The sequence below is a fragment of the Dama dama genome, chromosome 7, assembly GCF_033118175.1.
Source record: "Dama dama isolate Ldn47 chromosome 7, ASM3311817v1, whole genome shotgun sequence".
Lineage (NCBI taxonomy): Eukaryota > Metazoa > Chordata > Mammalia > Artiodactyla > Cervidae > Dama > Dama dama.
In genome coordinates, this window is record NC_083687.1 from 29,129,675 (window position 1) to 29,143,824 (window position 14,150).

The 14,150-nt window shown below is 52.9% G+C and overlaps 1 protein-coding gene across 2 annotated transcripts in view; it reads left to right on the plus strand.

Annotated features, from left to right (window-relative positions):
* Positions 1 to 1,438: 1,438 nt before the first annotated feature.
* Positions 1,439 to 14,150, plus strand: part of TNXB (tenascin XB) — a 56,816-nt gene continuing 44,104 nt past the window's right edge. For both annotated transcript variants that reach the window (XM_061147013.1, XM_061147014.1), the window contains exons 1-4: positions 1,439 to 1,571; positions 9,721 to 10,131; positions 10,474 to 12,312; positions 12,803 to 12,918. In XM_061147013.1, the coding sequence (XP_061002996.1) occupies positions 9,732 to 10,131; positions 10,474 to 12,312; positions 12,803 to 12,918 (2,355 nt within the window). In that variant the 5' untranslated portion in view covers positions 1,439 to 1,571; positions 9,721 to 9,731. The remainder of the gene's footprint in view (positions 1,572 to 9,720; positions 10,132 to 10,473; positions 12,313 to 12,802; positions 12,919 to 14,150) is intronic.

The window sequence follows — 14,150 nt, forward strand, 5'->3', positions numbered from 1 at the left end:
GTGCCCTGCCCAGAAACACCACACCGGAGACCCTGGGCACCTGCGGACGCCTCTGCCCCAACCGTGCACAGGGTCAGACACGGGCTCCCCATCACCCATGCTGTCACTCGGCCAAGCCTCTCTTCCATGGTGAGGACTGTAGTTGGGTGGAAAGAACTTTATCAGTGTGAAACCTCCCTCAGCCTGGATATTTCTTACCCGGCAAAAGTCTCTTCTTCAGCCCCTCATCGGGAGCAAAGCACGTGGGGAAATGAAACCAGAGAAACAGCCCGGCAGCCTGATGTGGGTATCTGCCACTCTGCCCTCTGGCCGGTCTTCCTATCTCTACCCAAGACCAAAGTGACCTCTTCCTCCAGCCCAAAACTCCCTCCTACCCCTGCTTCTCCGCTGCAGCACAGAATTAGTCCCCTTCCTCTTTCCAGAACATCAGTGCACCATGTGTCCCCCACCCTCATGTCTGCCCCTGGCTCTCTCTCTTTCTCCATCCCCAAACCTTCCTCCTAACTCTCAGGCTTCCCTTCCCTGTCTCCTGTGAACCCCACCTTCTTTCCCAAGGCTTCTGTGTCTCGGTGTTCAGGCCACGCCCTTGTCCAGCCAGTGCCCAAGCCTCATCTGCCATTTCTCTAGGAAGCTGCTGAGGTGAGAGAATGAAAAGGGGGCACTGATCCCTGAGCTGAGAACCAGGGATTGACCAGTACAGACTGGGAGAGGCAGCACAGAAAAGGACACAGTGCAGGTGGGAGCAGTGGGGCCAGGCAGGGGCTGAGGGGGGACAAGGAGGCTCCTCGTGAAGAGCAGTCTAGACTGGGGAGGGAGGTTTCCTCCTGCCACCCACCCTCTCTGCTGCCGTCCCCTGCCAGGAGATAAATGGTAGGGGGATGAAGGAGTGGGTGCTGGGCAACAGACAGATGGGGCAAGACCTCAGCTGGAGGGATGTGGCAGCTGGGAAGAGGTGGAGGAGGCCCCCAGGAGGGAGAGGGGCTGGCCATGGGAAGGGGTGCTGGAAGAGGGGGAAACAGGCCAGAGAGCAGGAGCAACAGGTGGAGAAATGGTGGGGAAAAGGATAAATGACATGAGGGATAGAGGTATCAAGTTGGACACAAATTAGGGTGAGGAGGAAGAATAAAAATGGGATAAGGAAAGGATGGGGGAGGTTGGATGAGGGCTGGAGGGGGTGAGATGAGGGTATTGTGGGACTTAGCGATCCCAGACAGGGAGGGGGGGTGGGATGACGGCGGGAGGAGAAGGGGGGTGACATATGATGACGTTGGGAGGGCCTGGCAGGGGCGGGTGGGTGGGAGGACCTGCCCTATCTCCGCTCCCCTCCCTGACCTCATGCCGGCCCTCCCCTTCTCCTCCCCCGGCTGGCTGCAGTATCCCTCCTCCTCACTGTCGCTGCCCAGATCGACAGTCGGGTCGCGGCTCACTGAGCCCCTGCTGCAGGGAAGGAGCAAGGGGATACCCAGGAGCTCAGGGCTGCCAAGGGGCGCCCACCCACCCTGCCCTGAGAACCCTCTTCCCCGGTCCGGGACAGAGCAGGTGCAGACACACTGAAGCTGCTGGTTACCCAGGTAAGGAAGTAACCTCGTCTCTGGGAGACAGAGGAAAGAGCTGGGAGAGGGGGGACCTCTATCCCCAAACCCCAGATGAAGGTTGGCAGGAGAGCCTCCCAGGAGAGCCGGGACTTTCTCTGGGGGCAGAGGAAATAAGACCATGCACCGGGGACCGGACTCCCAGTGGAGGGTGTGTCTGGGAGAAAGAGTCAGTGCAGGTGTGTGTGAGTTGGGCACGGAGGATGGATGCTGGGGTTTGGACAGGACCAGGGGCGGCATCAAGGTGGAGGTGGTTATCGGTGCGGTGCTGGGGCTGGGAGAAACCAGAGGCCAGGCTGAGCTGGTGGCCGGTTGAACTTCAGGAGGGAAGTGCTGGTGGAACCCCAAGTGATCTGGCTGGAGCAGCTGAGCCAGAACTCCAGGAACGTGCCCGAGGGAACTTCTTTGAGCATTCAGATGGGGACACCCTGGGTGGCAGCAGGTGGATGGCAAGGCCCAGGAGGGAGTTCTGGGGGTCTCGAGCCTTTAGGAAATGCAGCAATGGAGCAGAGTTAGGACTCCCAGGTCCGGGAAGGGCACGGAGTCTGTGGAGAGACTCCTAAAACTTATTCTTGGCAGAGAGCTTTGCACCCATGACTCACGGTTCAGCGGGGCTGGGATGACCGCGCGATGCTTCCAGGGGGGCACTGGGGTTCCGTCTTCGCTCCATCCCCCTTCCAGGCTCTCCTGCTTCTGTCCGTCTGAACCTCCCCCCACACGTGACACACCCTGGGTGGGACGGGCGGGACCCTTATCTCGCCTGGAAAGAATTTAATGGCTTGGAAACAACTGGAAATGGAACTGAGAGGAACTACTGGGAAGCAACTCGGAAACACGGAAACACCGCAGCTGCTGCCTGTCCGCTTCCAATCCCCGCCCACTTCCCAGATCCTCAGCCCCACTCCTCTCTTTCCCTGGCCCTGCCTCCAGACCCCCGGGGGACCCAGCACCTCAATTTCTCAACTTTCTCTCCCTTGAGTTCTGGTCACTCAGTGCTCCTCCCCAGGACTCTTTGCCACGGGGGTCCGGAAATCCTTTCTTTTAATTTTCCCACGTCTCTGTCCCATGAACTTCCCAGAATAAGGGGTGTCTTAGATCCTCCAACTGCCCCATCTCCCGGTACCTCCTTGCCACCTGCTTCCAACCCGGTGGCTGCAGCCTGCCCTCACCTCCCTCCTTGTCCTAGCAGCCCTAGAATCCTTCTACCTTCACTCTTCTTGTGGCATGAGGGAGGGAGAGAGGCATGGGGTTGGGGCCAAAACCCCCACCTCTGGAGCATCCCTGCAGGAGGCCAGCCCCTCTCCCCAGCTCCTGGGACCTACAGTCCCTGATGAGCGAAGTGTCAAAGTTGGCCACCACATGAATACCCTGCACGCTGAGTCACCGCTTGGGACGGTGCCCCAGCCCTGCCAGCCCTCCGACTATGGGAAGGGTGCCAAGAGGGGGAGGCCCGTGCTCCCCTCCTTCCCCACTGCGCACAGGCACCCCCGATGCCGCAGGAGGACGGGCGATGCGAGGGAAACATAAGGGACACCCAAGTTTCCTGCTTTCCTGGTGCTGAGAGAAGAGCACGATTCTTCCAAGAAATAGGAATGGGGAGCTGGGCCAGCGGTGGAGACTCGTGGGGAGAGGGGCTTGGGAGGGAGGCTCTGGGGGTGTGGCCTGTGCGGGCCTCTCCCCTCAGACCAGCTTCTTTCCTTCCTGCTGTAGAGACCCTCTCCCTGCCCCCACCAAGTGGGGAGAGGTGCAGGATTCGATTTTTGAGGGAGGGGGACTGGCAGCTCCCCCAAACCCCCAGGGGTGTGGAGCACCCTGTAACCTCTGCCCCCTCTGGAGAAGGGTCTCCTGTGTGGTTCCCCTCACTCCAACTAAGTTCTTTGACTCACACAGCTGAGCCAATGAGAAATCAGCTTTTTCAGACATCACTCAATGACTGGATGTGGAGGAAAAGTGAAGAATTTGTGTGTGTGTGCCCTTGTTGTTTAGTATTTAAGTTGTCTCTTTTGTGACCCCATGGACTGTAGCCCGCCAGGCTCCTCTCCATCAGATTTCCCAGGCAAGAATACTGGAGTGGGTTACCATTTCCTACTCCAGAGGCTCTTCCCGACCCAGGCAGGGATTGAACCCGAGTCTCCTGCATTGGCAGGTGGCTTCTTTACTGCTGGGAAACCCTTGCACATACTCAAATGTGTGTGCCTGCAAAGATGCAAGCTTCTTTGGATGAATATAAGTATATGTATAGTTCCCAGGTGGTGCTAGAGGTAAAACCCACCTGCCAATGTAAGAGATGTAAGAGACACGGGTTCAGTCCCTGTGTTGGGAAGATCCCCTGGAGGACAGTATGGCAACCCACTCCAGTATTCTTGCCTGGAGAATCCCAAGGACAGAGGAGCCTGGCGGGCTACAGTCCATAGGGTTGCAAAGAGTGACACGACTAAAGCGACTTAGAACGGACAGATACAAGAAGTGTGTTCATCTTTGTGTTTGTGGGTAAGCACATATGAGTACATTTGTATGTGTATGTGTATTTGTGTGTGTGTGCACCTGGTGATGTGTCAACCTTAGACACAGGCAACAGAATTTGAAGGTAAGTCAGAGCGCAGCTCACACCCAGGGCTACACTCCAAGCTGAGAGAGGGGATGAGGGAAGGGAAGCTCTCTGCTTGCCAGGCTCTCTGCTGGGCTTTGTGGGGCAGGGTGCCTCTCAGTATGTAAATGCTCTGCTCCTGTTGCCCACTCCTCTTCCATCTCATGGGATGGTGGTGGAGTGTGATGGCTGGTAGCCCTGGAAACTCCTCTTTCTCAGACTCAGAGGAGAATTTTAAGCGTAGGAAGCCAGGAAATGCGTGTGCGTTGTGGGAGGCACTGGTCACAGCCCCTAACCCTCCTCCTCAGTCCGCATTTCCACCACTCACCCTGCTCTCCTTCCCTCTCCAGCCTCTCTGGTCTGGAAGAACTGGGTGCCTGCTAACACCACTCCTTAACCCTTTGCCTGAACCCTCCACGCACCTCTGTTACCAAGGCCCCCTCTCCTGGTTCCCCCCATCACCCCACTACCTTTCTTCTCTAATCCTCGTCTCCCTGTGCCCCCCAGTTCTTGCCTCAGTGGATTCCACAAACACAACTGGGTGACCAGCACTCAGATCAAGAAACAGGATGTCCTTAGCACCCCAGAATTTCCCCCACCATGCCCCTTCTGGCCCCCATTCCCCCAAGAGTGCCACATTTCTGACTTGCAGCTCTACTGATTGACAGTTAACATGGTCTAGACTCAAAGGTCACATAAACAGAATGTTTCAGCTTGTTCTTTTTTGTGTCTGACTTCTTTTGCTCCACCCTATATGAGCAAGACCCATTCGTGTTATTGCATGTAGTTACACTTCACTCTCATTGCTTTATTTTATTCCACTGTGTGAACAAACCACGTGTTATTTAATCCATTCTACTCATGTGAGACATTTGGGTGGTTCCCAGTCTGAGGCTATTATGAGAAGTACTGTTGTGGTGGGTAGATCCCTCGAAGTGGAGCTGCCAGGTCATAGAGTTTGCACATAGCCCTAGTGGATTTGGTCAGTTGTGCCAAATGGTTTTCCAATGGGCTTGTACCACGTGGCCCTGCCAGGATCTACACCTGGCCTGCTCCCCGGTCAACAGCTACCCCAGCTGCTGTTTCTAACCAACTTTCAGTCCCAGACACTGTCCGTGGTCCTAGCCCTGACCTTGGTCCTGTCCTTGGTTCCAGCCCTGTGCTAGTCCTGGGCTTAATTTGAACTATGTAAATTGACTAAATATTTATATAGTCAATAAATATATTTTGATCACTTACTACGTACCAGATGTAAGGATATAGCAGCCAAAACAAAGCAAATCCAGGTGATATGTCTGCCTCCATTGACCTTACAGTCTAGTGGGCAAGGTTGAGTGTGGACAAGAAAGTAATAAAATAATCCCACAAATATGTGAGTATAAATTATTATAGATGCTGCAAATGGGAGTTACATGATCCTGTAATATCACATGATAGGTGATATTACCTGTAATATCACATGATAGCTGACCTGGACAGGAAAGGTTTCCTGAGGAAGAGATGTGGGGTTGAGACCTGAATGATGAGGAAGCCAAGAGAAAAGGGAAGAACATTCCATAGAGGGAACCACAGATACAAAGGTCTGGGGCTGGGAAGAATGTGGGGGACATAAGGCCAAGCGGACTGGAGTGGAGAGAGGGAGGGAAGTCTTACGTGGGATGAGGTGGGAGAGGTCAGCAGGGGCCAGATGATGCAGGACTGTCTGTCAGTATTTGAAGACTATTCAGAGGGGAGCCACTGAAAAGTTTTTTGGGGGAGAGGGGCATTCTATTTGCCTTTGCAAGATTTTTAAGAAGCAAGAATAGAAGGAGAGGGACTGGCTAGGAGGCAATCACAGATAGTAGCTTGGCCTATAATGATGCTTAGAGGGAGAAACATAAGCAAATTAAAGAGACATTTACAATAACATATGGGTTGATATGATGAAACATGGTGGTGTTGAATGAGTTGTTGGGTTTCTGGCTTGTGAAGCTGAGTAACTATGGGACCATGAGCTGCAGTAGGGAACACAGAAGGGATGGGGTACAGGAGGGATGAACGTTGAGTTCTGTTTTAGATGTGTTGAATCTGAGGTGCCCAAGAGGAGATGCTAAATAGAAGGATAGCTATATTGCTTGGAGTTAAGAGGAGATAGTTTATACTTTGGGATATAGTTTGGAAGTTAAAGTCTGGGATCTGGATGAAGGTACCTGAGTGAATGACTATCCCAAGTAGGTCACAGCTCTGGCTACACACTGCAATCCCCTAGGGAGCTGTTAAAAATACTAAAGAAAGTCTGGTGCTTCAGTCCCTCTAGCCACATTTTAAGTGTTAAGAGCCAGTGATCTCTCCTATCTACCTTATCGCCAGCACAGATATAGAATGCTCTAAAATGGAAGACGTGGTCATCAGTGTCCAGTGATTTTGAGAGATCAAGGGGAAGACAAATGACTTTTAGATTTTGTGACACAGATCATTGGGAGACCTTAGGGAGGGCTATTTGGTGGACTGAAAGAAGGTGAAGTCAGATGGGAGCTGGTTGAGACATGCATGGGATATGTGAGATAGGAACAAGTCCAGATAAATCTTTTGGCAACTATGGCCATGAAGTAGAGAAGACAAATATGTGGTGGCTGTAGGGAGTGTGAGGTTGGGGAATTTTTTTAAAGTATATTTTTGTATTTTAAGTATATTTTGTGCATATAGTGAAATGCACATAAGTGTATAGCTCAATTAATTTTTGATTATACATACCTTTGTTTAACCACCCAGTTAAAGGTGCAAAATATTTCTAGTAATTCTATCCTGTCTTCTATTAGTTCTGTTTATTTTTGAACTTCGTATCCATAGCATCATTTACAATGTTCTTTTTTCATGTCTTGTTTCTTTTGCTTAGCATTATGTGTGTCAAATTTTGTCCATGTTGCTGTGTATAACAAGAAGGGGGTTTTTTTGTGGGGCGGGGGGAGTTTGTTTGTTTGATTTTTGGCTACACCACCCAGCTTGCAGATCTTCCCCTACCAGGGATTGAACCCAGGGCCTGGCAGTGAAAGCACTGAGTCCTGAGCGCTGGATCACCCACCAAGTCCCAGGAGGGTGTTTTTTCACTGCTGGAGAGTATCCCATTGTATGACTATACCCCAATTTATTTATCCATTCTACTATTAATGGACACTTGAGGTGCTTCCAGTTCAGGCTCATATGAAAAAAATCCCATGAACATTCTTGTACCCGTCTTTTAGAGGATACATGCAGTCATGTCTTTTGGAGGACACGTGCCATCATTTCTGTTGGGTATTTACCAAGAAGTGTAATTGCCAAGTTATAGGCTGTATGCCTTAGTAGCAACTGCCTATCAGTTTTCCAAAGTGGCTGCACTAATTTCTGCCCTGACTTGCAATAAATGAGAGTTCCAGTAGCTTCACATTCTTGCCAATATTGAGCATCAACAGCCCTTTTAGTTTTAGCCATTCTGATGGATATTTGATGGCATCCTCTTGTGGTTTTAATTTTCATTTTCCTGATTACTGGTTTTGTTCTACACATGCATATGTTTATTTTTCATACATTTATTGGCCCTTTGGATATATTCTTTACGAGAGAGCCTTTTTTTTTTTTTTTTTTTTGCAAATTAAGAAAAAAACTGGTTGCCTGCCTTTTGTTTGTTTTTGTTTTGAAGGAATTCTTTAGATTTTAATCCTCTCTCTCACTCTCAAGCACTGTCTCCCAATTTCCCCACCATATATTATATATATATATATATATATATATACTGACATTTCTCACATATTTTCTCCCATTCTGTGGCTTGCCTTCTTTTTCTCTTAATTGCATCTTTTTTATAATTTTATTTATTTATCTTTGGCGGCGCTGAGTCTTCATTGATGTGTGGGCTTTTCTTTGGTTGCAGCAAGTGGGGGCTACCCTCCAGTTGTGGTGTGTGGCTTTCTCATTTCGGTAGCTTCTCTTGTCGTAGAACACAGGCTCCAGGGCACAGGCTCAGTAGTTGTGGTACAGGGGCTTAGCTGTTCTGAGGCGTGTGGGATCTTCCTGGACCAAGGATTGAAGTTTTGTCTCCTGCACTGGTAGGTGGATTCTTTACTACTGAGCCAGCAGGGAAGCCCTTAGTGGTGTCCTTTGATGACCAGAAGTCATCAATTTAATGTGGTCCAATGTATCAATATCTTTTTTGTGGTTTAGTTTTGTGTGAAAATTTTATGGTAAATTTTGTGGTTAGGTTTTAAGAAATCTTTGTTTATTTCATGGTCATAAAGATTTTCTCCTACAGTTTTTTCCTCTAAGATATTTTGTGAAAGGTATTGCTTTATCTTTCACGATTAGATCTATATACTCATTCCAAATTAATTTCTGTATGTGGACGTAGGGTAGAGATATATTTTTTCCCCATGTGGATCTTCAACTGACCCAGGACCATTTATCACAGTTTATTCTCCTTTTAATTGTAGGGCCCTCTTTTTCATTAATCAGGTGACCACATATGTGTGGGTCTGTTTCTGTTCTGTTCTCAATCTTGCACCTTCATAATAAATTTAGATATTTGGTAATATAAGTCCTGAGGAAGAGGATTTTTTTTTTAAAGAAAATGGGAGTTTTTGAGCTTATATGGAAAGATGATGGGAAGTTGAGAGTGAGGGGCTGAATGAAAGAAAGAGAGGATAATCTACACCTTAAGGTTTCTAAAAAGATACTAGGAGCTGGGATCCAGTTGCTTATGGAAGGATTAGTCTTTTCTATTCATCTACTGACCCATTCAACAAAAATGTGTTGGATAGGGAATTCCCTGGTAGTTCAGTGTTAGGACTCTGCACTTTCACTGCTGAGGGCCTGGGTTCAATCCCTGATGAGGGAACTAAAATCCCATAAGCTGTGCAGAATGGCCACCAAAAAAAAAAAAAAAAAAAAAACCACCAAAAACTGTGTTGTATAGTGCCCACCCATGTGCCAGGCACAGGCATGCAGCAATACCAGGACAGATGAAGTCCCTGTTCTTAGGGAATTCACATTCTGGTAGTGGTGTAAAGATAACAATCAAGTAGCCACACAAACAGATAATTCAGGCAGCAGTAAATGGCATGAAGAATATAAGCAGGACACTGTGATGAAGTGTGATGAAAGACTGGTCCAATTGGGCACCAAGGAAGACCTCTGGGAGTCCATGACATGTGAGTTAAGATTTGAACAGGAAGGAGCCAACCTCTAAGAGCTGAGTGAAGAGCATCCCAGAGAAAACATGTAGTGCAAAGGCCCTTAGGTTACTGTAAGCTTGTAGTGTCTGTGGAACAAACAAAAAAGACCAGTGTGGATGGAACAGTAAAAAAATAAATAAAATAAGGAGTTGGGGAGCAAGGTGACCAAATGATATCAGAGATTTGCCCAGGGAGGGTCTATGATAGGATTGAGCTGAATGTGGATTTTTGCAAACACGTGAGTCAGGTAGATGAGCTGTGGGTGGTGGGACTGTGGGGGTGTGTGTTGGGGAAGGGGACATTCATCTTGTCTGCTCTGTGAAGCTGCTCTCATACGCGCCCTCTCTTCCCACAGCCTCCGGAAAGATGCCCACCCAATGTTCCCTAACCTCCAACCTGGCTCTTCTGATGCTGCTGGGCACTGTCACAGCAGGCCCTTTCTCTCCACGGTCCAACGTGACACTCCCAGCCCCACGGCCCCCTCCCCAGCCAGGGGGTCGTACAGTGCAGCCAGAAAGGGGAGGCCCTTCTTCTCGGCTCTACGAGCACACCGTGGAAGGAGGGGAGAAGCAGGTGGTGTTCACCCACCGCATTAACCTGCCCCCTTCAGCTGGCTGTGGCTGTCCCCCAGGCACTGAGCCCCCTGTCCCTGCTTCAGAGGTGCAGGCCTTGAGGGTCCGACTGGAGATCCTGGAGGAGCTGGTGAAGGGGCTCAAGGAACAGTGCACTGGGGGGTGTTGTCCTCCAGCTGCCCAAGCTGGCACAGGTGAGCCGATGATCACAGGAAGGAACACAGAAAAGAAGGGAAGTGGATTAGGGTTGGGTGGGCATCACTAGAGAACCTTGGTGTGAATTAGGAAAGGCACCCTGCCTCCCCTTTGCAAGTGGTGAGTGCAGCCCAGGGCACGGCTTTGAGAGGATCCATGTGACTAGATGTCAGCCCTCCCCAGCAAATGTTAGGGCCCTGGGTGATAAGTTACAGCTGGAAACTAAGATGGCCTTAGGAAATGAGGCTTCCCTGATGGAGAAGCTGACTCAGGGCAGCACTACACATGCTCAGCCTCTCCTCCCTAGAGAGACTGAGACCCAGCTCTCGCTCCTACTCCAGGCCAGACCGACATTCGAAGCCTCTGCAGTCTTCATGGTGTGTTTGACCTGAGCCGCTGTGCCTGCTCCTGCGAGCCAGGATGGGGTGGGCCCACCTGCTCAGACCCTGCAAGTGCCGAGGGACCCCCCTCCTCGCCACCCTCCGCCCCCGGTTCCTGCCCGGACGACTGCAATGATCAGGGTCGCTGTGTCCGTGGTCGCTGCGTGTGCTTCCCTGGCTACACCGGGCCCAGTTGTAGCTGGCCCTCCTGCCCCGGGGACTGCCACGGCCGCGGGCGCTGCGTGCAGGGCGTGTGCGTGTGCCGCGCGGGCTTCTCCGGGGACGACTGCAGTGTGCGCTCCTGCCCTCGCGGCTGCAGCCAGAGGGGACGCTGCGAGGACGGGCGCTGCGTGTGCAATCCAGGCTACAGTGGCGAGGACTGTGGGGTGAGGAGCTGCCCCCGAGACTGCAGCCAGAGAGGACGCTGCGAGAATGGGCGCTGCGTGTGCAACCCCGGTTACACTGGCGACGACTGTGGGGTGAGGAGCTGTCCCCGAGGCTGCAGCCAGAAGGGGCGCTGCGAGGACGGGCGCTGCGTCTGTGACCCGGGTTACGCTGGCGACGACTGCGGCTCGCGGACCTGCCCGTGGGACTGTGGGGAGGGCGGACGCTGTGTGGACGGCCGCTGCGTGTGCTGGCCCGGGTACGCGGGCGAGGACTGCAGCACGCGGACCTGTCCCCGCGACTGTCGGGGCCGAGGGCGTTGCGAGGATGGCGAATGCATCTGCGACCCAGGCTACAGCGGGGACGACTGCGGCGTGCGCAGCTGCCCGGGCGACTGCAACCAAAGGGGCCGCTGCGAGGACGGCCGCTGCGTGTGCTGGCCCGGGTACTCGGGGCCCGACTGCGGCGCGCGTGCCTGCCCGCGCGACTGTCGGGGCCGCGGGCGCTGCGAGAACGGCGTATGCGTGTGCCACGCGGGCTACAGTGGCGAGGACTGCGGCGTGCGCAGCTGTCCCGGGGACTGTCGCGGCCGGGGCCGTTGCGAGAGTGGCCGCTGCGTGTGTTGGCCCGGGTACACAGGCCGGGACTGCGGTACGCGCGCCTGCCCTGGCGACTGTCGCGGGCGCGGGCGCTGCGTAGACGGCCGCTGCGTGTGCAACCCGGGCTTCGCAGGAGAGGACTGCGGGAGCCGTCGGTGTCCCGGGGACTGTCGCGGTCGCGGCCGCTGCGAAGATGGCGTGTGCTCGTGCGACGTGGGCTACGAGGGCGAAGACTGCGGCACGCGCAGCTGCCCCAGGGGTTGCCAAGGCCGCGGCCAATGCCTGGAGGGGCGCTGCGTGTGCGACGACGGCTACGAGGGTGAGGACTGCGGCGTGAGACGGTGCCCGCGCGACTGCAACCAGCGCGGCGTGTGCCAGGACGGTGTGTGCACCTGTTGGGAGGGCTTCGCGGGCGAGGACTGCGGCCTCCGTGTCTGCCCCTCCAACTGTCACCGGCACGGCCGCTGCGAGAACGGGCGCTGCGTGTGCGACTCAGGCTACACAGGCCCCTCCTGCGCCACCCGCACTTGCCCGGCCGACTGCCGGGGCCATGGTCGCTGTGTGCAGGGCATGTGCGTGTGCCACCTGGGCTACAGCGGCGAGGACTGTGGGCAGGAAGAGCCTCCTGCCAGCGCCTGCCCCGGGGGCTGCGGGCCGCGGGAATTGTGCCGCGCAGGCCAGTGCGTCTGCGTCGAGGGTTTCCGGGGCCCCGATTGCGCCATCCAGACGTGCCCCAGGGACTGCCGTGGCCGGGGAGAGTGTCGTGAGGGCAGCTGCGTCTGCCAAGACGGCTATGCAGGGGAGGACTGCGGGGAAGGTGAGCGGACAGCCTGCCTCAGTATGCTGGGTCCGGGGCTGGAAAACTGGAGCCCCATGAGAAAACCTGAGTCTGAGGCATAGGAGCCCCGCAACTTGGAGGCAGGATGATGGAGGCGGTCATATATTGGGGCAGCCGGTGGGGCAGTCAGAGGAGCCAGAGGGCCAGGGTCCACCAGGGCTGCAGAACCAGGGTGTGGTGGGGGGACATGCCTGCAGGCAGGACCTGCTGTAAGATCTCTGATGAGCAGATCCAGGGGCCCTCTTCAGTTATTTTGGTTCCTGGAGATGGAGGGCAGTGAAGGAAACCCAAGGCCTGTTCAAGCCACTGCTGGCTTTTCCTCGCCACCCTTCTCTCCCCCCAGAGAGGAGTGGGAACTTGGTTGAATCTCTTAATATGATCCTGAGTAGGAAGAGCTTGTGAGAGTGGGGGTAGGGGTGGGGAGCTGCCTTGGGCTAAGCAGCTTCTCATATCCCACTCTCCTGGGCAGAGGTGCCGGCCATTGAGGGCATGAGGATGCACCTGCTGGAGGAGACGACGGTTCGGACAGAGTGGACCCGGGCTCCCGGCAATGTGGATGCCTACGAAATCCAGTTCATCCCAACGGTGAGAGCAAAGCTCCAAGAGGGGGCTGAGTGAGTGGGGCTGGCATTGGGGGTGCTCACCTCAAAAGGAGTTCTAGGTAATCAGTGGTTGAGTCCAGGTAGCTGATTCCGGAAGCTGTGCTAAAGACCTTCGCATTCTGCCCACATTGGGTGCAGAAAGCCTTTGCATCACTGGCCCACTGCTGCTGGAACTCCTCTGGTGACCTTGAGCTCAGTACTTCCTAAGGCTGCCTGCTGACTCCATTTTTGCTCATCACTGAAGTCACTTCTTTCTGTTTTTGCTGAATCCAAAGTTGCCCCATTCATACATCCATTCAGTGGCCCCAGCTGGACCTTCACCAGCATTGGAATGTGTTTTTTCCTTTCCCTCCGTCTTACACCATGGACTTTTAGATATTTGGAGACATTAGCCATCACGTTGGGCCTGCCTGGTGGCTCAATGGTAAAGAAAATGCCTGCCAATGCAGGAGATACGGGTTTCATCTCTGGGTCAGGAAGATCCCTTGGAGAAGGGCATGGCAACCCACTCCAGAATTCTTGCCTGGAAAATTCCATGGACAGAAGAGCCTGGTGGGCTACAGTCCATGAGGTCGCAAAGAGTTGGACACCACTGAAGCAAATGAACACGCCATCACATCACCATTCATTCCCTCCAGGCCAAACCCACTGGTTTCTTCTTCCCATTCCTTTGAGGCTTTGTTCTCTGAATCCTTCACTTCTTGGTTTTCTTCCTCTGATGCCTCCTGCTTTTTGCATGTGCCTCTTCCCCCCAATTACAGGGGCAGAAAGGAGTCCAGTCACTCACCTGGATAACTGGATACCCTGCTACTTTTCTCAGAGTTGACATACATGAACTTGTGGTCACACAAACTATTAGTTATTTTGATCACATTTGATTTTTAAAGTAACTTTTTATTATAAAAGTCATATAGGCTCAGTTTAGAGACTAGAAGATATAAACAAGGAAAAAAGAAAGAAGGAAGGAAAAAAGAAGACATTCAACTACATACCCCCTTTTAAGCCTAAATATAAGCCTTTGCATTTGGCTCTGTTCTGTGTTATCATTTTTTGGTTTGGGCCAAGCTGTCTAGGCTGTTGCAATAATTTGAGTCTGTGAATTAGTTCCTTAGCCTCCATGTCATCAGAGCATTGCAAAGCCTCCTTTCTCTGTCTCCTTCCAACTCACTCTTAAAATATTTGGGGGCACCCTAAGGACAAAGTTTGTGGCCTCTC